This window comes from Bidens hawaiensis, unplaced genomic scaffold, assembly GCF_021521415.1.
Source record: "Bidens hawaiensis isolate Kalapana, Puna unplaced genomic scaffold, B.hawaiensis_p1.1 tig00002553_1, whole genome shotgun sequence".
Classification (NCBI taxonomy): domain Eukaryota; kingdom Viridiplantae; phylum Streptophyta; class Magnoliopsida; order Asterales; family Asteraceae; genus Bidens; species Bidens hawaiensis.
The window spans coordinates 1,918,831-1,945,197 of record NW_027491139.1 but is presented as its reverse complement, the minus strand read 5'-3'; the positions used below and the strand labels follow the sequence as shown (position 1 = coordinate 1,945,197).

Here is a 26,367-nt window from a genome sequence, read left to right as displayed (position 1 = left end):
ATATTAGCAATATTATAGATCACACACATATATATACAAATCCAGGTATACGAAGGCATGTGGCTGGAGCGCATATTGTATGGGTAAGTTTCACATTCCACTCAAGCTAATTTTGGTATATCAAAACCTCTAAATAGCAAAATACACAACTTCTCCAATCTGAGCCAATGCATAACTTCTCCGAGCCACACCTTCTATAGTCGAAACACTTATTTTCCAATCTGGATTAGAGTTGGTATTGTTTCATTATCATTAGTAATAGCACAGTTTTTTTCCTTAAAATTGTTATGGTTGATGGTAGTAGTGTTTTTTTTTAGTTTTCCTTGTTCTTTCCTTGCAAGGCTAATAGGCCGGTATATAAGTTGAATGTTTTAAGCTACATAAAAAAATGAAGACTTAAAAAACCACCTTTGCCTGCCCTATCTTTCCGATCAGCCATGGGCAGACCTTAGTGGGGGCGGGCCGGGAGGGGCTGTGGCCCCATGGTAATTATGCTATGCTTTATATCTTTGACCCCTCCTATCCAAAAGCCCATATTCATTTATGAGCAAGAGCATGTTATCTTTTTGGAATTTATGGTCTTTTTTTATGAAAAAAAATTGTTAGGAATCTGATAGCAATCAAAATGTATCAATACGTTGAGAATCTCCAAACCGATTCATCAAAATACGTTAGATTACTTTCATACCAACATCTTTGGTATCATACTAAACATAGCAATATCTATATAAATTTTAAAACGATAATTCTCTTTTTGCAGCCTGACCCGACCCAACCTGCATAGCTATATTGAAAACTACTTGTCAAATTGATGCATAAGTTGCATACCATGTTTCTCAAAAGAAGACTAATTAAGCATACCCATACAAAGTATTACTTCTCACATGAATATGGGAAGATATGGATTCCGGCATCCAGAAACATACCATCAAATTTAATACTCAAAACAAACATCAACATATAGTCTTTACAATAATCATCTTATTTTTTGGTTACCGATACTTTAATTCATACAACAATGAAGCATCGTCGACCTTCGTTTGCTCAGTCAAGCCAGGAGCAATAACCACTGCAGTAGCCATCAGAGTCTGCAATAATAGAGAAACAACCACCAAGTTAGTTACTTTTTTCTATAAATAATTTGTTTTCCCTAACATTTCACATGTGCCATGCAAATCAAGCCAAACCTAAGACATGCCACTTTCATTAATATGTACTAGTTGTTGGTACAAAGGCTTATTCACTATCAACTTCTCTTTTCAAAACAACCTTTTCAAGTTCACAGCCCTTCTGCCAAAAAGTTACAGATTTGTTCAATATTGTAATTATTACAGAAAATAAGTATTGGACTATGAGTCCAATTAAAATATAACTATTTGAGGATTTGGAATCAAATGTATCAAACTGTCATCAAGAAGAATACAAGTATTGGCCTATGAGTCCAATTAAATTATAACTATTTGAGGATTTGGAATCAAATGTATCAAACTTGTATTCTTCTTGATGACAACCTTTTTTTTTCAAATTTGCAGTGCGTTAATCCATTCATAAATGTTCATATATATAATAATAGCCAACTAATATGTTACCGTTGCAAGGAGTCTCATTACGCCATATGGACTATATGAGTACCGTAAACAAAACTTCCTTCTACTAATAAGTCACAACACAATTCGCATGCAAACTTATATTAGTTATAGCAGTGGACATAGATTCTTTAGAGAGTAAAAAGAAGTAGACGGCGTATGGTTTATTACAACTGATAGGAAAGGGAAAACATCTTAAAAGAGCAAAAATTACCTATATATCTCCAAGATCTACTGCAGGCATAGGTGAAACCAAACTCTCAACCAAAGTACAAGCTTCACGACATCCAAATAATTCTAAGCTCTGAATTTCTGAATATGAACTGTTCTTGGAATCATACACAATATAAATCTCCCCCGCGGATTTCAGCAAACATTGTCCATCACTTGAAATACACAAAGGCATAAGAAATCGTTCCATCTGAGGATCAGTCGAATACGGGACGGAAACCAACTTAGTCCAAGAATCTTTCACTCCATAAACCTTCATCACCCATACATCCGCACGAATTCCACGATAATCACAAAACACACATAACCATTCTTTCAAAGACCCCAATGCCAATTCCTTATCACCTGCATCATAAACAGGCTGCAAAACTTCCCCATAAGTCTCTTTTGCTAAATCCAAAGAAACTATTAACCACGAATAAGATGACGATCCATCATCTTTACTAGCAACCCAGTGAAGAGCCCCATTACAGAACTTACCAAAACCATCATAGAACAGATAACGATGAGGACAAACACCAATGTTCTTCCAATTTCCACTTTTCGACGAGTATATCTTAACAAAGGTTTCACGCTTATCTTTATTATTAAAAGACAATTCAACAACTTTGTAATCACCAGTAGACTCTTGGTACCCAAAACCAAGCCGCACATGCCAATCTGGGCGCGCATGAATATAACCACTGGGTGGCAATCGGTTTGCTTTTCTAGTACTAGGGTTCCAAATAAACCGAACGTCCCCCTCAGCATCCATGCATAGCAATCCATTGCAAGAACCAACAATATCAACATAGTTTGGGAGTACACTCAATGGATAATCAAGCTCTAAAAGACCTTTAATGGAATTGTCATACAGCAAATCATGATGATTGCAGGCCTTAATTTTTATTACTGGCTGACAGGTAACATTTTGAGAATACCGACTCATGTCGCAGGTTCTAGTGCTATAAATTAGTCGATGGCGATTAATGTTGGTAGTTGATATAGCAAGATGAGACTTGACGAAATGAGGATCAGAAATTAAAGAGTACCATGACTTGCAAACAGACTTACACCTTAACACCGATTCAACCGGAAGCCTACACAAAATTTCGACAATGATCTCTGTCAGAATCGTAAGAACAGATGGTTGAGGATGTTCTTCATCTTCAGATCGTTGTTGATGCTTGTGTTCGAGTGCCATTTTCAGTGTCTGCTTACCGACCTAGGGTTTTCAATAGTTGTCGGGGGTATATATATAGTCCTCATTTGTTTAGCTTATACTTTATAATATGCCCCTTGTAATTGTTTAGCTTATACTTTATAATATGCCCCTTGTAATTGTTTAGCTTGTTTGCATCTTTTAACAAAACATATATATCTGGGGTGGCAAAGAATTATAATGTTTTTAACTTACTAACTGATACTTCAAAATCTTCATTGATGGATATATAAATAAAGCTTGCTTTTTTCCATTTCGGCATTAATCAGCATTTATGTCAAAATCATAGATGAGTATTAAATTACAAAGACTTGTAGAAATGGTTAACTTTGAAGAGGAGGATCGAAGCCATGATTCCCGTTATGGTACCTAGGTTATGTTGATGGATATTGAGAGAGAATTGTGAATAGCTAGTGTCTTAGCAAGTTCTCTACGTACTCTAGAGCATCCACAACGGGGTGCGGAAACCAAGGCTTGGATTTACGTGGCGTACGGCAGACGGGATGGGTTATAAAGTATAAACTTCATTGTTGTGGAGCAAAGTCCTTGGACCAAGGTTTGTTCCTGTAGACTAGTGGTAGACAAGTGATGTGAACCACTTTCTCTCTCTATCTCTCACATACATATATAGATATATTATATACATATATATATATTTATATATTAATTATATATTGTTTTAATAAGGTTTGTTGTGGAATAAAATTAGGTTTTTTGAGAAAAATTTGAAATGAAGCTGATGTGACTGTTTGTAAAATTTGTTGTTATAGATGCTCTTATTATCAATACTAATTATCAGCTATGATGATCGGTTATGAAAATGTTTTAATGAAATATGACTTAAAACATGTAATAATATAAATAATAGAGTTTAGAAACTTGTCATCATGTTCTAATGACTTACTAGCCCTAAAAAACTTATTCATATAAAAGGTGTATGAATTTTTTAACTTATAAGTCACTTAATTCAATATAGACATATTTTTTTATTTGGTTCTTCAAATCCAAATATTTGTATTAGTATCTAAAAAGTTCAAAAACAAAAATTTAATTATATGTAATCTCAATTAAGATCATATATAAATGACTACATGTCAACATCGATACGTGTCGTATCCTTTCAAATCAGTTATGTGCACTAGATTCGATCAAATCATATAGACCATATGGTATAACAAAAAATGGTCATACGGTCGGAATCTGTTCATTTGTTAGTGTTCAAACTTCAAATTGTCATTTTTGTGTAAGTCAAAACTTTATATGTGCCATAAATATGGTAATCACACAACCCATTTGCCCATTTTCTCTGTCATAATGCCGACAAGTATGACACATTAGCGATGTTTAGACAAGACAAACTTTATGCATCTAACATGGTAATATAACAAAAGACAAGGGGTGTAATTGAAAATAACAAATTGCATACCAAGCTTATCATCACCGTGGGCAAAGGATAGTTAACCACCCCCCCCCCCCCTTATTTTTTTGCCCAGTAATGTAAATGTAGTTGTTTTCGTTAAAAAAAATATTTCGTGTAAATTTACTCGTTTTCATCAGTAACGTAAATACACCTATCTATTTTATATTAAATGTGACAAAAAGTTATACGATTATATAACCGCATAATCTTCTTTTTTTGTCTCCAACTACATCACTACATGCTATATGTTTAAAAGTTAAACTTGAACTAGGCCCAACTGTCACACCCCCTCACCCCCTGGCCGAAGGCGTGCGTAGATTGAAATCATGCACATGGTATTAAATGTAAAAACTCTTATTAAAATAAACCAACACAATGTTTAAACCAAACATAATTCAAATAAGAAGCAAGACATAACAATTTATTTATTTAGACTTCTAGGTCTGACACATCCCTAAGTGATACTTCAAGAATCTTCCTTAATTTTCATTACCTGAAAAACATACGAGAGTGTTAACTAAAAATAGTTGGTGAGAACATAGGTTTTTAAACAGAAAATATGTATTATATTGAAAACATATGTGTTAAGTTACTTTATATACTTTAGTGATTACAACCAAACCTCTGACATGATTAGCGAGTCGCCTAATTCACGATTAGACTATTATGTTTAACGTTTAACGATCGTCGGATTCTGAACACACAGGTCTCTACCCGAGGCCTGAGTGGGCGGGTCGAGCCAATAGATCTATCATCATACTACCACGGGCTTAACAAGTTAATGGTTGTACATGCGATTAAGTATATACTCGTAATGATTACACACAATGAATATTATGAATAAAGCTTGAATCAAATAGCATTTATAAAACATAGAATAAATAAGTTGCATGTTTTCACCCCAAAGTATAAAACATTTAAAAACATGTAAAGGGGGCTATGGACTCACCTTGCTTGATATATGAACACGAACACGAGCAAGAGTTAGTTGAACCGGTCACGGGATGCCCTAGATTAAGTTTCGATTTTTAAATTAGTTAGAGTGTCGCATACTAGAATGTTCTAAACCAAGAGCATGACCTCCAGCAAGTTGATTCCCAGGTAAGAGTCACGGGTCAAATGGGATTATTTACGCCACTCTTGCCTTAGGCAGAACCGTTTGCTCGTCAGATACATACATACCCGGTTATACTCTATTTGTATACTAACTCAAAATGTTTTAAAACGATTTGATTAATCATAAAGTACAAGGTTAAAAGTGTACTATCATATAGTTTTGCGTATTTATTATCATTTAGGAAAGTATAGGGTTCAAAGTGTAAATATTATAGTTTAGGATGTTTATTGACATTTATGAAAGTATAGGGTTTAAAATGTAAATATTATAATTTATGATATTTATGATAACTTTATGAGTTTTTTGAAGATCATAAGAATATTCATAGATGTTCATGGAAAAATTATACTTTTGATCCAAGATCTTGAGAAAATAATTGTGATTTATTGGAATAACATGATAATCATAATCTTTAAAGCAAACAGTAATGGTTTTGTTAACAATTTATGATGATCATGGTGAGAGTTGTAGGGGTATGGTACTAAACCCGGTTTTACGACCCTAAATTTATTATGTTTGGCTTATTTTATTATATGGACTAATACAATGTTATTGGGCTGAGGGGGTTTTGTGGAGGTAACCCTAACTGGGCTAGGCCCATTAGGGTACCATGATGGTGGCCATGAGGCTCTCTATATAAGGAGATCTCCACCTCCTTATTAAGGGGGTCATGCTCAATAAGAGCCACCACCACTTTTTTGTGTCTGTAAACAAGAGATCTTTGAGATTTCTTAGCAGTCACCTCCACACCCCCGAAAAACCATTGCATGTCTCAAGCAACCGGAGAAGAAGATCAAGACGTGGTTCGTTCATCTCAAAAATCCGTGGAAACATCGTCATGGATCAGGTCAGATTCATTTCATGCTTCGACATTGCCGCCATCCGTGGGACGGCAACGAACTACCCTTCGATCTTCCTCTCGGCTGTCAGATCTCTCCCAGGAAAAACCCAGATCTGGAAGTTTACAGAAAAAGGCTTCAAGGCTTGTTCTATTAAAGCTCAAAAAGATCCATAGATCTAAAGGAGACTTCCAGATCTGTGCAAAAAGAAACTGCCTGATTCGAATGATCAAGTCTCCGGATCTGTGATGGTTTTAAATCTGCTCAGAGCTTTAGATCTATCTAGATCTGATTTACAGATCTAGATCTAGATTACAGACCTGGATTTTAGGTTTAAAATTGCAGATCTAACTCTTAAATTGCAGATCCAAAAATTACCAGACTTCCGCCGCCATGTACGCGCGCCCGCGGATTCTCACTCCGCAGCCATGCATGTGCCGCCGCAGGAACCACCATGTGGGTTTCGCGCAAAAGACCTCCACCATGTGGGTTTTGCGCAGAAGACTGCCACCACGCATGCTCGCCAGCGGGTCACCATTCCGCCGACATGCGTGAGCGCCCGTGGAAACCACCGCGGAAACCACCATGTGGGTTTTGCGCAAGAGACCTCCGCCACGCACGCGCGCTCGCGAGTCACCACTCCATCGCCGTGCATGCGCGCATCAGGCCACGCGCCAAACTTAAAGGTTGGGAATCCTCATAATATCCCATATGGCTACGCGCCATACTTAAAGGTTGGGAATTCTCATAATATCCCATATGGCTACACGCCATACTTAAAGGTTGGGAATCCTCATAATATCCCATATGGCTACACGCCATACTTAAAGGTTGGGAATCCTCATAATATCCCATATGGCTACACGCCATACTTAAAGGTTGGGAATCCTCATAATATCCCATATGGCTACGCGCCATACTTAAAGGTTGGGAATCCTCATAAACCCATCAGGCCACGCGCCAAACTTAAAGGTTGGGAATCCTCATAAACCCATCAGGCCAAGCACCAAACTTAAAGGTTGGGAATCCTCATAAACCCATACGGCTTCGCGCCGAATACAAGACCTAACGCGGCTCCGCTCCGTTCAACATGCGCACCACCATGATGCTTGAGCGCAGTCGCATATCACATGCTCATGCACCACATATGCTCACGCATCACATATGCTCACGCATATTACATGTGCTTACGCATCACATGCTCACACATCGCATCAGCGCATGCAACATCTGCGCGTGGCGCGGGACATAAAGTCTACGCGCACGCGCATGCGACATCTGCGCGTGGCGCATGACAAAACCAAAGCCTATGCGCAAGCGCATGAAACATCTGCGCATGACACACAGTCTACGCGCACGCGCATGCAACATCTGCGCATGGCGCATGACACAAAGTCTACGCGCATGCAACATCTGCGCGTGGCGCGGGACATAAAGTCTACGCGCGCGCACGCGCATGCAACATCTGCGCGTGGCGCGGGACATAAAGTCTACGCGCACGCGCATGCAACATCTGCACGTGGCGCATAACACAAAGCCAAAGCCTATGCGCAAGCGACACAGTAAATGAGAATAGTCTAATCCCAAATCAGGATAAGGACAACCTCATTTAGCAGCAATGAACTAGGGGACTATCGTGGTATACCACCACTACATTATCGCGATGGAAGACATCCGAATCTTAGGGCGGGAGCCTAACAATATCCCAAACGGCCACGCGCCAATGTTCGGCTACGAGTCGCACAAGCACCCATAACATTATTACTATGGCCGTTTGTGCCTCCATTATTATTTTGAAGACGAGCTGGGATAGTCATCCTGCGTAGAAGAGGCCCTTGTGGGCCAGTCATTATCATTATTATTATAGCTCGTAAGCCGCAACTCGCGCAAGCTTCATTACTCTTATAGCTCATAAGTCGCCTCGCGCGCAAGCTTCATTATTCTTATAGCTCGTAAGTCGCCTCACGCGCAAGCTTTATTATTCTTATAGCTCATAAGTCGCCTCGCGCGCAAGCTTTATTATTCTTATAGCTCGTAAGTCGCCTCACGCGCAGGCTTTATTATTATTATAGCTCGTAAGCCGCAACTCGCGCAAGCTTTATTATTCTTATAGCTCATAAGTCGCCTCGCGCGCAAGCTTTATTATTCTTATAGCTCGTAAGTCGCCTCACGCGCAGGCTTTATTATTATTATAGCTCGTAAGCCGCAACTCGCGCAAGCTTCATTATTCTTATAGCTCGTAAGTCGCCTCACGCGCAAGCTTTATTATTCTTATAGCTCATAAGTCGCCTCGCGCGCAAGCTTCATTATCCTTATAGCTCATAAGTCGCCTCGCGCGCAAGCTTTATTATTCTTATAGCTCGTAAGTCGCCTCACGCGCAGGCTTTATTATTATTATAGCTCGTAAGCCGCAACTCGCGCAAGCTTCATTCCTCGTAAGTCGCCTCACGCGCAAGCTTTATTATTCTTATAGCTCATAAGTCGCCTCGCGCGCAAGCTTTATTATTCTTATAGCTCGTAAGTCGCCTCACGCGCAGGCTTTATTATTATTATAGCTCGTAAGCCGCAACTCGCGCAAGCTTCATTATTCTTATAGCTCGTAAGTCGCCTCACGCGCAAGCTTTATTATTCTTATAGCTCATAAGTCGCCTCGCGCGCAAGCTTTATTATTCTTATAGCTCGTAAGTCGCCTCACGCGCAGGCTTTATTATTATTATAGCTCGTATGCCGCAACTCGCGCAAGCTTCATTATTCTTATAGCTCGTAAGTCGCCTCACGCGCAAGCTTTATTATTCTTATAGCTCATAAGTCGCCTCGCGCGCAAGCTTCATTATCCTTATAACTCGTAAGTCGCCTCGCGCGCAGTTTTTATTATTCTTATAGATCCGTAAGTCGCCTCGCGCGCAGGCTTTATTATTCTCATAGATCCGTAAGTCGCCTCGCGCGCAGGCTTTATTATTCTCATAACTCGTAAGCTGCCTCGCGCGCAAGTTATGTTACATTATTATCGAGATGCGCGCTCTACCTTTTATCAGGCCTCGCGCCACTATTGTTATGATGCGTGCTATATCTTATTCATGCCAGGGCACCATCATTATCATAAAGACCACAACATGTCACCATCATGAAGAAAACCTCCCAAAACTCAAAGACAATAAAGACAAGGCCGAAGAAAAGGGAAAAAACCGCCTCATGGCCTAACACACCTCATAAAGTCCAGCGCTCCACCTAGACGCTTGCGCGCCCAGGAGCAACGCTGGACTTGGGGGGCTTGTAGGGGTATGGTACTAAACCCGGTTTTACGACCCTAAATTTATTATGTTTGGCTTATTTTATTATATGGACTAATACAATGTTATTGGGCTGAGGGGGTTTTGTGGAGGTAACCCTAACTGGGCTAGGCCCATTAGGGTACCATGATGGTGGCCATGAGGCTCTCTATATAAGGAGATCTCCACCTCCTTATTAAGGGGGTCATGCTCAATAAGAGCCACCACCACTTTTTTGTGTCTGTAAACAAGAGATCTTTGAGATTTCTTAGCAGTCACCTCCACACCCCCGAAAAACCATTGCAGGTCTCAAGCAACCGGAGAAGAAGATCAAGACGTGGTTCGTTCATCTCGAAAATCCGTGGAAACATCGTTATGGATCAGGTCAGATTCATTTCATGCTTCGACAAGAGTATATGAACAACTATGAAGATTCAAAGGAAAACTCAAGAACATAAGAACAAACAAGAAGAAATTCTTAATAGAAAGCAAAAATGTATAAAAACATCAATGAAAAACAAAGTAATTATAAAGACTTACTTGATTATGCTTAGAGAGCTTAGAGAGAAAAGAGAGAATGTGATTTGGTGTGAAAAATAATGAGAATGAGAACCTCTATTTATAGTGGAGGTATGGAGGTTTGAATACAATTGAGATAGAGATAAAGATAGTTTAAAGATTAAATGATAATTATAATAATAAAATAAATAAATAACAAAAATCAAATATGCATGCACAATGTGAACGGCATATTTTTCAAATTTTAATATTTATTATTATTTTTTTTTCTTTTTCAAATTAAAAACTAGATAAGCTAAAACTTAAGGATTAAGGTGAAGTTAGAAGGTTCTAAAATATTATATTTTTAAATCACATGATTAATTAAAATACTTATGATAAAATTAATTATAATAAAGTATTTTGTTACATGTTATAAAATATTAATCTAGGCATTCCGGTTCAACGTGTCATATCAACGATTAAGCATGATTATGATGAAATAAACATAGGGTCATATAATTACGCATACAAAGTTAATGTTATTCAATAACATATAAATCAACAATAATAAATGTAGATGATGAAATGAATACGATAACTTTATTAAATGAGTAGAAAATTATTAACAAGAAAAAAAATCTATAGATGTTACATCACCCCTCCCCCTCTTCACACGCAACGGAGGCGTTACCTATGTACTATAGGATGACCATTAAAATAAAATATCCAGGTAGCAATATCACATAGATTGATACACCATTATACAAGTTAAATGCATCGTGCACTGGTGACCGGTAAGTTATAAGTATTATTATAAATCCTTATGCACTTTGTACAAATATAAGGCCTTATTATATTTAAAACAATATATGATACTATACTTCAATTATTCAAATTTAAATTATTTTATACTAAAGATTTGGGTAAAAGTTTAAATTTAAATGACATGAAGCGCAGAAGCGAAATTGATTTTGCAAATGGGCTAATGTATTGAGACTAAGGCATGGTCCAAACTGAGTGGGCCGCCAAAAGAGTCCGAAGAAAGATTTTTTAAATGGAAGGAAAGCCGATACAATCTTAATGGATTGAAAATCTTTCAAGAATAATCAACTATGTTCTTTTATCTTGCATACTTGCACAATTGAATTATTAATTTTAACTTTTTTTATTTGGTTAATCATATATCTCTGTTAGCCTTTAATATTGTTGAACGCCCCCTTATTTTATCAATCAAGGAATTTATTTGGTTTTTTGGTAGATTTTCAGTAGTGCAAGAACAAAATTATGACTTCTAATTATCTTGGAGTTAGTGTGGATTTATGAGTAGTGAAGGTTTATGAAGTGAAGTTTATAACCCATAAATCTAGAAGAACTACATGAAATTACAAAGCATACACAACTAGTCAACTATTCTTTCATATATTTAAGTAATATGCAGTTGCGAATTTTGGACAAAACATAGGGGGGTGTCCCAAAATTTAATACAAACAAGTATATTTATAATAAGTATAAAAAATTCGGAAGATATGCGTAATTTACCCTACTAAAAAACGGTGGTCAGGGTACCCCGGGGCCCGGGCCACCAATATCCTCCACCCACTAATATGTTGGAAAATGGAAATATTTTCAGACATACAATATTATGTTGGCTTGGGTCTTAGATAAAACAGGAAAATCGAAAAAGAAAATTACCATTTGGCTTCCTGGAAAATAACGTCGCGAGATGGAATAACCATTGAAAAAGAATTTGCGCATAATGTACCTCTGGATTTCTCGGGCGGTTTTTTTGACTCCTGCCGTCAGTTGACCTGTTAAAAAATGTTGAAATTATGTGTTTACCCCTAAGCCTTTAATTCAGTTTAAAAATAATCATCAAAAACCATGTAAATGCCAGGATTCGAACCCGAGACCTCCTGTTTAACATCCACCAAAACTACCAGTTGAACTAAGTTAGTGTTTTGTATAACTATACAACATAAACTATATATTATCACTTTTATCACTTCATTTTCCCCACTTATAATTAGGGTTTCTAAGAGATGACCCATTTTTCCCCACTTTTATCAGGCATCATGTGGTGGCGTTGATAGCCGAAAGACAAGGGCGCATGCACCAATCAGCCGGTGTCCCTGATGATTGAGTGCAATGTGCCTTATGTCCAAGGCTTGATGCAAAACTACTATCGAGCCGGGGGTCTCACCGGAAGCAGCCTCTCTATCCCTATGGGATAGAGGTAAGGCTGTCTACATCTTACCCTCCTCAGACCCTACCATAGCATTGCTATTGGTGGGATATACTGAGTACGATGATGATGATGATGATGATGAAGAGATGACCCATTTACCCATCCATCTTCTCTTCATCATCACATTTCTGAGATGAAGAACCCTAAAATCTAACCCATAATTCATCCATCTTCATCTTCATTTTTATCTTCACCAATTCATCCAAACCAACCCATCTTCACCAATTATCTAACCCAAAAATCAAAACATACAGGTGCATAATCCAAAATCTAAAATCTAGACAATAAAAGCATAAACATGGAGCCATTGTCGCCACATTATATGTCAAAATTAAGGCTGAATCAAACATCATTGATTATACTAACAATAATATGAAGGTTTAAACTCAATGAATATATTGGATATGTTGCCGGAAAATGAAGTGGTCGCCGTCGAACCGGTCTCCGGCATCACCATGGAGCCTGCCGCCACATCTCTTATACCCAATTTCTTTAAATCCAGACAATTGGTCGCCGACGAACATACAAATGAACGGCGGTGTCTGGTGGTGAGCCGTGGTAGAAGGTGAGGCATGACGGACAGAAGGATTCACGGTGGAGACGGAGGAGGCAGGTGGTGCAGAGGCGGCGAAAGGTGCCATTGAGACAGACGCTGTGGAGGATTTTGTGATCGATGAACACGCATTGGCTGCAGGCGGTGGTGCTGGTGGTGGAGTTAACTTCCATTGTGATTTTCCGGTTAATAGTGAAACGTGATTTATTTGTGACAATTTTAGGTCTTATTATTATTACTAGGTTATTGACCCGTGGGCGCCACGGGTGGAAAAATATAAATAATGTAACATCCACACTATTCTAGCATCAAGTGAAATATAAATAATGTAAAAACATAACATTCAACTAAAATAACATCCATTTTACAATTACAAATTAGTAAATAGTTCCTTATAAACCACATTTGTAGTTTTATTTGTAACTTATCTTCCTTGTCTAATATAAGCATTTTAACACCGTCTCTACTCTTCACTTGTGATAAAGCCACATATAGTTGACCATGTGTAAAAACCGGTTCTCGCAGGTATATGCCAACTCTTGCTAGTGATTGGCCTTGACTTTTATTAATGGTCATTGCAAAACAAACCGCAACAGGAAACTATCTTCGTTTCAATTTGAATTGCAGTTTCTTATCTGAAGGAGTTAGACCACTACGAGTTATATAAGTGCGAAACCCAATGCTAGTACCTGAAATAACCTTTACTTCGATAATACACCTCCCCAAGTTAATTACTTGTAATCTGGTTTCGTTGCATAAACCGTTCTTCTGATCTATATTCCTTAGTAATATTATTGGCACACCAACTTTTAGAACCAATATATGATTAGGCATACCAGACATATTTAAACCATTTAGAAAATTCGATTGGTGTATGCTGGATCGAAACCAAGACCAACACCATCAGACTTTTATATACTATCGGAACTGAGATGTTCAACTTCTTCTCCAGGAAACAAAGACAAAAATCTGTCATTAATGTCTTGGACAACCTCATTTATAGGTGCAAGTATGGCCCTTTCTTGAAAATATGAAATTTCATTAAAATTTTCCAATAATAATCGGATGAATCACTAATCAAAAGATCATCTGGTATATCTATAATGGCGATCGTCATTGTCACCGCCAAGTTTTCCTTCACCAAGCTCCAACAACCATTCGGAAAAATTTACTGGTCTCTTCCAAATCTGATGCCAGACATCCGACCATTAACCTCATGTTTTTTGTTAACCTAAGAACCTTGCATTTGGACCAAATGTGGGATGAACTAAGTGAAGCATTAACAATGTCACTACGTGATCCGTTTTGTACTACTGGTAGAATTTTTCTAAAATCACCTCCAAAAACAATAACTTTCCCCATAAATGGATGTTCATAAGTGTTACGGTTACCACTTTTTAAAACATCTTTTTAAGTCCTATCCAAGGCTTCAAAAGCATGTTTATGTATCATAGGAGCATCGTCCCAAATAATCAGATCCGTTTTACTCATTATGTTGCGAATATCTGGATTCCTTGTTATTGAACAGGTAGAATCCTCAGTTAGATTTATAGGAATTAAAAATCTAGAGTGAGCGGTTCTACCTCCCTCAAGTAACAAAGATATACCGCTGGAGGCAGCGTTTAAAACTATTTTAGCTTTAGATCTTATGGAAACCGATAATGTCTTACAAATAAAAAGTTTTCCCCGTCCCTCCAAAACCGTACACAAAGAAAATACCCCCTTCTTTGGATCATTTGCTTTCATCATTCCATTATACACATCTCGTTGCTCAGCCGTTAATGAAATAAAAAGTTGTTGAAACTCATCAGTCATGACTTGTGTATCATAAGCTAGCTCCTCGTTCATAAAATGATTTGTTGATGCAACGATAGAATCCTCATCAGGGAAAGGCATTGTAGGAAAATAACGCAGAGTATAATTATTTCAGAGTAGGAAGTTTTGAATTTCAAGTAACACGAGGTTCTTTAGTTGTGCCTTTGAAAGCACAAATCTATAACAAATCACAACAGAATAAAACTGAGTTTTTAACTAAACATATTTGGTAATTTCTTAAAGTATTAAAAAAGATAAGAAATTCTAATTATTTGATACCTGGATTTTTTTTGTTCATTTTGTTGTTTATAAAGAATGCCATCAATTAAATACGGCCAAGTTTTTTCCCATACATCATCCGGTCTAGATAAACTATATGTGATTAACATTGTAGCAAATAAACTTCGTAAATAATAACCACTTGCAGTATGACTTGCTTCTTCAATAGCTTCTATATACTCGTTGTCATCGTCTAAAAGGTCTCTTTTATAACAAGCATCTCTATAAGTAGCACACACTTCACCATCAACAGTACGAATATCTTCAAAGCACGTAGGGTCTCTAACCTTGTTTAACAAAATTCTTAGATAGTATGCTTCATTGAAAGCTGGAGGAACATGATGAACACAACCAATAGAGAAACCGCGTTTATGGTCCCAATGTCGTTCATCTTGTTTCCAAACAATTTTTTTTGGAAACTCAATGTAAGTTAGCGTTCGAGCAAGACCATATTTCTCATTACACTCCATCCAAGCAGTGAATCTTGAAGAACCAACAGTAAGCTTGTTTAAAATATCTTCCAGATCATCATCATCTACGAACACAACTGTTTGTTGTCCAGGTAAATGAAACGGAAGTCGGGTAATAGAAGGAACTCTATAACGGACGTCAAAAGAAAAAATTCTTCATGCAGATAGATATCTGCAATTATAAAACGCCTTAGCTTCGTCTACCACTTCATCTTGATTGTCAGTCTTTTCTTGTACAAGTGATATAGTAGCACGATCCGGGCCTTTATTAATGTACTTAAAAAAATATTTTATCGAACCCTCTTGATTACACCATTCAACATTGATTTGGGCCTGATATTTTTTTAACAATTTCTTGTTATATGGAACAACATGTCTGTTGTATAAATTGACCACAGACTTCACAACAACATTACCCGAATCTCTTCTTCGATAAACAGGAAACCCATTATAATCAATTGACGTCTCATTCTGAATTTTTTTGGGAATTGTTTAGAACATGAGTTATCAACCATGCAAGAGCATTTAGGGTTAGCAACACCACAAGGACCATACATCATGTGGTCGCTTACAAGCGAATAAAACTCCAGGTCTTCATTCTTATCTGGAATTTTGGCTGAGATAAATTTTTCTATATTCTTCGAATTATAAATTTTATGATCGGAATGCAAAAACAGGCATATATGTGCATGGGGCAATCCGCGTTTCTGAAATTCAATTGTGTAAACAACTACACGTGACAAGTAGTAGTAGATTATATAAGTTATTGAATACCAATATAATATATGTTAACGATATATGGTATACTAACATAATTTTGACAATGGTAATGAATATTAACATTTTAAAAATTATGATAATGAACTAAAACCACACAATTACCTGCTTGAAGCTTTCCAAACAAAGCTCTATCCTTCAAGTCTTTCATTAATGAATTAAGCTTCATCTTGAACAACCTACACAATATATCTGGCCTGTCTTCGGACTTGCGATTTTTCTTTTGTAAAAATCGTTTGATTTCGGGCCAGTTTGGGTGTAGACCCGTGTTACACACAGGTGGAAAAACATGTCAACAAACATAATAAATTTAAACAACAAATTAAGCAACACAAAATTTCTTCAACTTTCAGACCAAAACGTTAACCATTTACAATGTCTAGATATTAAAAGTTTAAAGTTACCATAAGTTGGTGTGCACCAAACCACCCAAAAAAGTCAACAAAAGACCTAAACATGTTCTTTCATATTAAACCACCATCAACTTCTTTAAATATTCTAACAAAAGAAACTCATTTTGCTTCACCACCTGAAACTTTAAAAAACCAATATCATCCAAATTATATATGTTATTAATATAATAACATGTTTAATAATGAAATCTCGTGTTACACACGGATGAAAGTTATAATAAAAGTAAAAAAATATTACATGTAATACGTAAATTGAGTTATATTATATAATTAGTTTTATTTATGACTTTTTTAATAAGTTTTTGACATATTTATATACTATTAGTTATAAATTATAATTTGCAAACCAAACCTTGGTGTTTGATTTATTTTAAAAGAAAACATTCATACTGATATTATTATACATTTTATGTGTATAAAAATGATTTTTAGAAAAAAAATGTTGTCACATATTAAAACATGTCTTTCTATAACGTTGGAAGAATTGGAGACGAAGACTCAACCAATAATAAACAATTTCAATATCTTTCAATGGCTAGTAACATGTGTATCATACGCGTGAAAATTGTATATAAATATATATGGCGACATTGATGATGATGATGATGATGATGATGACGATGATGATAATAATATATTGTTAGTGTAATATTTATAAGAACAAATAATTTTACATTCATTAGAAGGTATTACAATATTGTTTTTAGTAAAACAAAATAACATACAAAGTAAATTGCCAACTTAAAACATCTTTCTAACTTAAATCATGAGGCCAAAAAGATATATCAATCAAAACTACATCATGATATATGAAGTCATAAAGTCTTGTTTATTAAACAATCATCGAAATAGAAAGAAATGTGTTGTAATTTTTATACTTGCAAAGAAGAAAACTAAAATCACCACAAAATCAAATTCAGTGTATTGTTAATAAGAGAAATAAAGGTACAAATACAATTCACAAGCTTATAAACAAATCATAAATCTTTATATACATCCTTGGAATGAAAGAATGAATTTTATGATAAGAATTATATAGAGATAGTCATCATATTATCATACGCTTTAATAGAAGTTGTTTAACAAAATTATTACACGGTTTTTATTTATGGATGATTTAGATAAACTTTGTAAGGATGTGACAGAATTAATTATGATGTCAGTTTTTGTCTAAATCTGAATATTAAATTTGAATATTAATGTGTGTGAGTTTCGGTTTAATTTGAATATTCATATTTTGTCAAATTTGGTTACAAAATGATTTATATATGAAAAATGAATGTCTTTTTAGTTAAAAAAAAATAGTATAACTTAAAAATAACTTGTGATGACACGAATTCATACCGAACAAATTTGATATTCTTTTAAAATTAAAACAACATGTTTCAAAATAATTACAAAATATAAAAAAATGGTTAATTAGTCAACTTCAAAAAATTATGGAAATGTTTTTAATTTTTGAAGCATTATAATCGGGGGATTATTTTAGACATTATTTTTTACATTTAGGCATAATAAAAATGGTCAAATATAAAAGAATGAAAAGTTTGTTGAGATTGAAGACTATGGAAAGCTTTAAAAGCTTGTATTTAATTTGTAAAATTCCGTATTTAATCGGGTTTAAATATCTTATGACTACTAATCATAAATTAAGCAATTATAGTAACTATTTTAAAATTTGAAATTTAACTATAAATTCGAAATGATTTATCTCAAATTCCGTATTTAAGCAACGCTTACTATATTTTCAGTAACATTAAAACTAAAGTAAGTTATAATAATGATTCTAATTTGAATTTCGAATAGAAAATTGAAATTATTAATTTGAGGGTTTATTTTTAAACATTAATATTAACATTTATGAGTAATTGAAAATGGTCAAATATAAACAAATGGAAAGTTTGTTGACATTGAAGAATTTGGAAAACTTTAAAAGTTTGTTAGTAATTAATAAAATTCTTTATTTAATTGGAAATAAATATGTTATGAATATTAATTATTTATTAGTTAAGAATAAATTAAACAACAAAGATAATACTTATATTTTGGTCAAGCTATGTATTTAAAATCATTAATGTTGGAATTCGGTAATAATGTTGGAACATATTTTAGGCATCAAAAATGTTTTAATTTTATACGTATTTAATCTTGATTAATTATGTCATGAATATTAAACAAAATCTAAGAAACAAAGACTTGTATTGTAAGTAAGATTTTAAATAAAAGTCAAATGACTATCTTCATTTGAAATTTAAATATCAATTGAAGTCGTTAATTTGTATTTTAAAAGGTAATTCTATAATAAAGCTGGAAAAAGTTTTATGTAAAAGGTATATTATAAAAAGAATGACAAACATGTTTAAAATTGACAGAAATTTTCTATAACATCCACGCATATTAACAATCAAAACATGTTTACAATTAGTAGAAATTTTCAATAACATCCACACTCATTTGAGACAATTTGCTAATTCACAATCTTGGACCACCAGAAGCTGAAATGAATAAAATTAAATTAATGTTACATAATAATTTTATAATTTATATATACTAAATTAAAAATTAAAAACACATATTTTGGTTTAGCAAGAACTAACGGTGGATTTAACTGGAATATGTAAGACAATAATTCTAATGACCACCTAAATCAACCATATCTAAAAGAATAATTGTAAATAGCACATAAATCAGTTTAGGAATGCAAGGCTTTCTTACATAGGCTTGCATTCTGTTGTCCTGCAAATTATTATTAAGATTAGTAAAAAGTTGTATGAATAATATAGTAAATTAATGAATGTGTTAAAAATACCATTTCGTCTTGAACAATCATTTCGATGGACCAATCTTTCCCGGGCTTTGAGTTGTCCTTCAGCCGCCAAAGTTTCAAAATACGCGCCTTTAGAATACACTCACTGTTAAGAACATCCAATTGGTTCAACATGGTGATATTTTTTGACTCCATCTTGCTAGCAGTGAAAAATTTTAAAAAACACAAAAAAACTAAAAATTAAATAACAATAACACTTTTAAGACTCAAAAATGAAATACGAAAATGAAAGATACATAAACAAAAAAACCAAAAACCTTGGCACAATGCTAATCGTTTTTACTAAAGAGTCTTTGATGGTGTAAGAATATGCCTATCAAATGTACGTATTTATACCAAATGAATTAGGGTAGACTAAATTATAGAAGGAAGGTATAAATGTAATTGATTAGAAACATAAATGTAGGAATTTTCAAAAACTTTCAAAAAAATTATAGTAAGAAAGAATAGAATTGAAATCGTGATTAATGGATTTTAAGATAATATGAAATGTTACATAATTAGATTAGAATATAAATATAAATTAATTCCTAAATTTATAATTAATCAGTTATTTTTCCGTTCAATAATATATTATAATTTATTTTCAAATATATGTAATGGTTATTGTTTAAAATGTAAGTTACTTAGTTGGTCGTTCAAAAAAAAAATGTAAGTTACTAATTATATTATTATTTACAATACTATAATCTAACTCAAATAATTAGTAAATTATAAGTTATAAGTCAATGTTTACAATAATAAGTGAATGAGTGAATGGGTCAACAATGGATTTGTAACTCAATTGTTAGTGTTAAACAATAATAAGTCGATGGATTTGTATTTGAATTGTTAAAACTTATTGACTGTAATTAAGTCAGTGGGTCAATGGGTCAATGGGTCAATCGGTCAACTAAGATAATTATAGTAAAACTTTATGATTGTTAATTAATTAAAATTTGCATTCAAATTTAGACCATAATTGATACAATAATGAATTCAAATAGGAAGGGGGAATATCAAATTTACCAATTGTTTCCTAAATATTCTTTGAAAATTTAGACCAAATTTACCAATTTTATCATTTGGCCGTAATTAAATTTGATATCAATTTACAAATTTAGACCGTAATTAATAAAATTTATTATTAATTTAAGAAAATTAAACATGAATGGTAGAAATGGGTCATCCTTTCCTAAATGTATAAATATATAATGTAACTGATAAAATACAATTCAATACATGTTATAACATAAAAATAATGTATTATAACTGATAAAATACCATTATCGTAATTTTTTTATCATTTGTATCTTTAGCTTATGATAATATATAATTAAATTATATATTATATATTATCTAAAAAATTAACACAGGTGGTGAATGAAATCAACCAAAAAATAACAAAGGTGGTGAATGAAATCAACCAAAAATAATAAAATATTAAAAAAAAATTTATGTCAACTATGAAACTTTATCACCACTTTGTAATCTCTTCTATTGATGAAATAACAAATAATTAATTAAATTATATATTATATATTATCTAAAAAATTAGCACAGGTGGTGAATGAAATCAACCAAAAAATAACAAATGTGGTGAATGAAATCAACCAAAAAAAAAATAAAATATATAAAATTTTTTTAATATTTCGTATTTGAAACTATAGGTACGATTTTTTTTAAAATAATACATTAATTAGAATAATCAAAATGAAAAATTAAAGAATAAAAGAAAGATGAAAGATAATACTTTAATAGCATTGATGAATCTTAATTTAATATATTATTGATTTATTTTATTAACTTGAAAATTAGAAAAAGCATTGATATACATGGAAAGTATGAGAATCAACCAATAGGAAGGGGGGATATAGACTTAAAGCTTATTGCTTTACTAGTATAGTTAGATTATTATTATTATTATTATTATTATTATTATTATTATTCTATTGCTAACATATTAATACTATTATTATTATATTTATTATTTATTAGAAGAAGATTACTAAATTACCTTTATCATCCAATAGTCAACTGACGGCAGAGTCAAAAAAACCCGCCCGAGAAATCCAGAGGTACATTATGCGTAAATTCTTTTTCAGTGGTTATTCCATCTCGCGACGTTATTTTCTAGGGAGGCAAACGGTAATTTTCTCAAATATTAATATTGAATTGGTTCATGCAGAGTTGTAATTGATAAATGGTGATGGTTCAAAGTTTTAGGAGTATATATATATATATATGATTAGGATCATGTGAGAACCATTTTGAACCACAAAAAAAACTCACTTAAAAAATAAAAAAATTATAAAACAAAAAAAATGCAAAAATTTAAAAAGGTAAAAAAAACCCAAAAAAAATATTTTTCATCCCGGTTTCACAATAAAAATTAAAAAAAACTAAAAAAATATTAGTTTAGCAAAATTATATATGTATAATACTTATTTTTTTTATTTTATACATGTTATTCCTTATACACATATGTACAATTAAGATAAATGATGATGTACATATGTGTATATTATGTAAATGGAGATTAAATAAAAATATACAAATGTGTATAATTAAGTTTTTTTTTATTTTTTTTAACTTTTTAATGAAACCGGAATGAAAAATAAACATTTTTGGTTTTCCACTTTTTAAAAATTTTCGCTTTTTTTCTTTTTATATTTTTTTTATATATATTTTTAAGATTTTCTTTTCACAAAATGGTTATAAAAGTTTTCAATTTCAAAAAGTTCTCTTATGTTACTCACCATACATACATACACACACACACACACACACACACACACACACACACACACACATATATATATATAGGGGATGGTTATTTTGAGAACCATGGTGAGTTTTAAGAACTTTAAGAACTCAATTTTGAACCACAAATTTAATTAAATGATTTGAAATATGTGACTGAGATTAAATTTAGTTAAAAAATGAAGCATGAGAGAGAATAAGTATTTTTGATAATTACACAAGTTTAAACGTTAGTTACACATGTGTAAAAAGTCGATTCGGTGTGTAAAAAATACCGTAATTTTTTGTACATCACTTACACTTACGTATTACACATGTGTAAAAAATATTCGAAAAAAAAATTGTTACGTTGAGTTCTTTCGAGTTCTTAAAACTCAAAGTGGTTCTCAAAAGAAATCAATCTATATATATATATATATATATATATATATATATATATATATATATACCGTTACTTTTCTTTTTACCTTTATATGTCTGTTTATTGACAAGATATACAACTTGAGGAGGAAAATCACTGCCTCAATAAGCGTGTGGAGGACCTTGCAGTTATTACTTGCTCGGGTTTATCAAAGCGGAGGAAGCTTTGAGAATTATCATATGGTATGGTATGGTATGGTATGCTAAGCTACATGTTATGTGCCTGCCTTCTTACAAAAATATTTGTTAAAACAGTTCATCAAACTTGATTCTACGATGGATGAAGTTAACTTCATCAATTTGTTGTGATCAATAACGTATTGCCTTCTTTATGGATCAGGGTTTTTTTTTCAAAAGGGGATTTTAGATGGACTTCCATAGGCCCTAGTAATGTCATTAGTTATGATAGAGTCGTTGGCCTAATAATATGAAAATGTTACCCCAACTAAAATTGTCACGAGTTATGACTATGAAGACATGTTACATGTACAACGAAGAGGAATCTGATAACAACCAATACGTATCAACCCACTGAGATTAGTCTCCAAATAGATTCATCAAAATATATTAGATTACTGGCATACTAGCATCTTTGGTATCATACTATGCATAGCAATATTTATATCAATTACAAAACGATGATTATCTAATTGATGGCAACCCAACCCGAATGACTATATTGAAAACTACTGGTCAAATTAAGATGCATAATTTTCATACCATGTTTCTCAAAACAAAACAAAACAATACCAAACATATCCATAAAATGTAGTGTTTCTCATTTGAACACGAAAGGCTATAGACTCCGGCATCCAGAAACATACCACCAAATTTGTTACTCAAAACAAATACCAACACATAGTATGTACTAATAATCATCTTAATTTTTGGTTACTGATACTTAAAAATTTAAATCATAGCAACAATAAAGCACAGTTAACATCCGTTTGCTCGGTCAATCTTAGGAGCAATAACCACTGCAGCATCCATCAGAGCCTGCATTAATAGAGAAAAAACCACCAAGTTACTTACTTTTTAAATAACTTTTTTGTCCCAAACCTAAGACATGCTGCTTTGATTAACAAGTACTGATTGCGGGTAATAGATTATAATTGTATATAGATTATATTTGTATAATTAATGAGATAATCTTATCTCAAATATGTTTATCTCTTTGTATACGTTTGCCTATTAAAGGGGCTGAGATTAATGAGATTAACCAAGCATTCAATAATATTTTCTATCAGTGGGTACAAAGACTAATTCGATAGAAACAATTAACTTTTCAAGTTCACAGTGGCCATTCTACCTTCCTTTGCAAATTTGTTTAATGTAATCTTACAGAAAATAAGTAACATTATAATTAAATACGTATTGGACTTCTCTCAAATGTATCAAACTTGTATACCTCTTGATGACAACATCTTCTTTTTTTTCAAATTTGTCTGCAACCTTAACGGTAAACATAGCTTTTTAGAGGGTAAAAAGAAGTTGACCACTTAAGGTTTATTACAACTAACAACTTAAAAGAACAAAAATTACCTATATATCTCCAAGACCTGCTGCGGGCATAGGTGAAACCAAACTCTCTACAAAGATACACGCTCCAAAACAACTATCTAAGTTCTGAAGTTCTGAAAACGAACCGTTCTTGGAATCATACACAATCAGTTTCCTCACCCCGAATGGTAACAAAAATTTCCCATCATTTGAAACACACAAAGGCACCAAAAACTGATATCTCCCAGGAGCAGTCAAATACGGGATGGAAACCAATTTAGCCCAGGATTCTTTCACTCCATAAACCTTCATTACCCATAAATCCGCACGAATGCCAGGATATTCATAAAACACACACAACTGTTCTCTCAAAGACCACAGTGTCAAATACTTATGACCTTCATCATACAGAGGCTGCAAAACTTCCCCATAAGGCCATAAGTCTCCTTTGCTAAATCCAAAGAAACTATAGCCCACGATTCAGAATCTTTCTTAGCAGCCCAATGAAGAGCTCCATTAGAGAAGTTACCACGACAAGTGAATGAAACACGATGAGGAAAAACACCAATAGTCTTCCAGTTTCCAGTTTTCAACGAGTATATCTTAACGAAGGTTTCACACTTATCATAAAATTTACGAGATAACTCAACGACTTTGTAATCATCAGTAGACTCTTGGTACCCAAAACCATAACGCACATAACCAAGCTTCTTTTTATAATGATCACTGGGTGGTAACCTGTTGGATTTTCTAGTACTAGGGTTCCAAATAAACAGATCGTCCTCAACAACCGAGAATCCAAACAGAATCACAAGCGCTTTTAAATGGAAAGTCAAGCTCTAAAGCATTAACGGATTTATCATACAACGAATCGTAAAGAGGACAACTCTTAAGCAACCACCTAGTGCTAAAAATTAGTCTATGATGAGCATACTGATTGTTGCTTCTAGTTGATATAGCAAGATGAGACTTCACAAATTGAGGATCAGATATTAAAGAGCACCATGACTTGCAAACAGACTTACACCGTAACAACGAGTTAACCGTAGGAAGCTTTAGGAGAATTTCAACGATGATATCCGTGGGAAGAGATGATTGAGGATGTTCTTCATCTTCAGATCGTTGATGCTTGTGTTCGAGTGCCATTATTTCTTTCACTGCCTGCTTACCGGACCTAGGGTTTTATTGACAACATATATAACTTGGAGAGGAAGATTTCCGTCTCATGATTAGGTCTTGCATTTGCAGTTGCTCAAACCGGAAGAAGCTTTGTGAATTGTTATATCTATGGTATGCAAACCCACAATTAGGGGTGCATATAAGCCCGAGTTTTACTAGGCTGGAGCTCAGCTTATTTCAAACTTTAAATTTAAAGATTGAGCTCGGCTTGTGACTAAATTTTCAACGGCTCGGTAACTATCTATTTATTAATATATTTATAATTATTTTTATGATTTTTTTTAATTATAATATTATGCATAAAATATTATTTAGTTATTTTTCATTAACATTATATATATTAATTAATAAATACTAAATATTGGGTGAGTTAACGTACAATAATCGCTTATCGTACATTACGTACGCGACTTCCTGCTTCACTGATTCTAATTGAAATTAAAACTGCTTAGTGGCATAATTGTAATTAACCTAAAAATACTTAACGCATACCCGTCAAAGTCCACCGTCGCGAACATCATCTACTGTCATGAGCACCACCATCGTCCGTCACCACCATCGATCGTTGATCACAGGTTAGTTAAGCAATTTCCAGTTGAAATTGAAATTGATATTGTTAATGAGCCTAATTGATCAATTAACCTTGAAGTTGATCCAATTAATCATTAATTTGAAGCTTCCGTCAATCAATTTTGAGTTTTGAGTTCTGGGTTTTGACATTGAACGTATTAACATTAAGTTTATATGTTCTGTTTAAACGTTCAGAACAAAATCAATTAAACTTTAAAAGTTCAGTACAAAAAGTTTATACGTTTTTAAATAATGTTGTTTATAAGTCCAGTACAAATATTATGTTTAAACGTTCTGAAACAAAACGGAATACCTTTAAACGTTCTGACCAAAAAAGAGCATCTTTAAACGTTCTAATACATTCAAAGAAGATCTGGGTGTTCAAAAAAAATGAACATCTTTAAACATTCTAA

General features: G+C 33.6%; 1 protein-coding gene and 1 pseudogene across 2 annotated transcripts; both read right to left on the bottom strand.

Moving 5' to 3' along the window:
* Window positions 1–1,013: 1,013 nt before the first annotated feature.
* LOC143620194 (F-box/kelch-repeat protein At3g23880-like) lies at window positions 1,014–25,351 on the bottom strand (annotated as a pseudogene). Its single transcript, XR_013151302.1, has 2 exons — window positions 24,248–25,351; window positions 1,014–1,088 (listed from the first exon to the last, which is right to left on the bottom strand). The product of XR_013151302.1 is annotated as an F-box/kelch-repeat protein At3g23880-like (transcript).
* On the bottom strand, window positions 1,801–3,000 carry LOC143620271 (F-box/kelch-repeat protein At3g23880-like). The gene has a single exon (XM_077091985.1). It carries the CDS (start codon window positions 2,998–3,000, stop codon window positions 1,801–1,803), a length of 1,200 nt encoding a protein of 399 aa, XP_076948100.1.
* Window positions 25,352–26,367: the final 1,016 nt, after the last annotated feature.

Coding starts and splice junctions, on each gene's coding strand:
- LOC143620271 (XM_077091985.1), bottom strand. CDS start 3,000: ATGGCACTCGAACACAAGCATCAACAACGATCTGAAGATGAAGAACAT.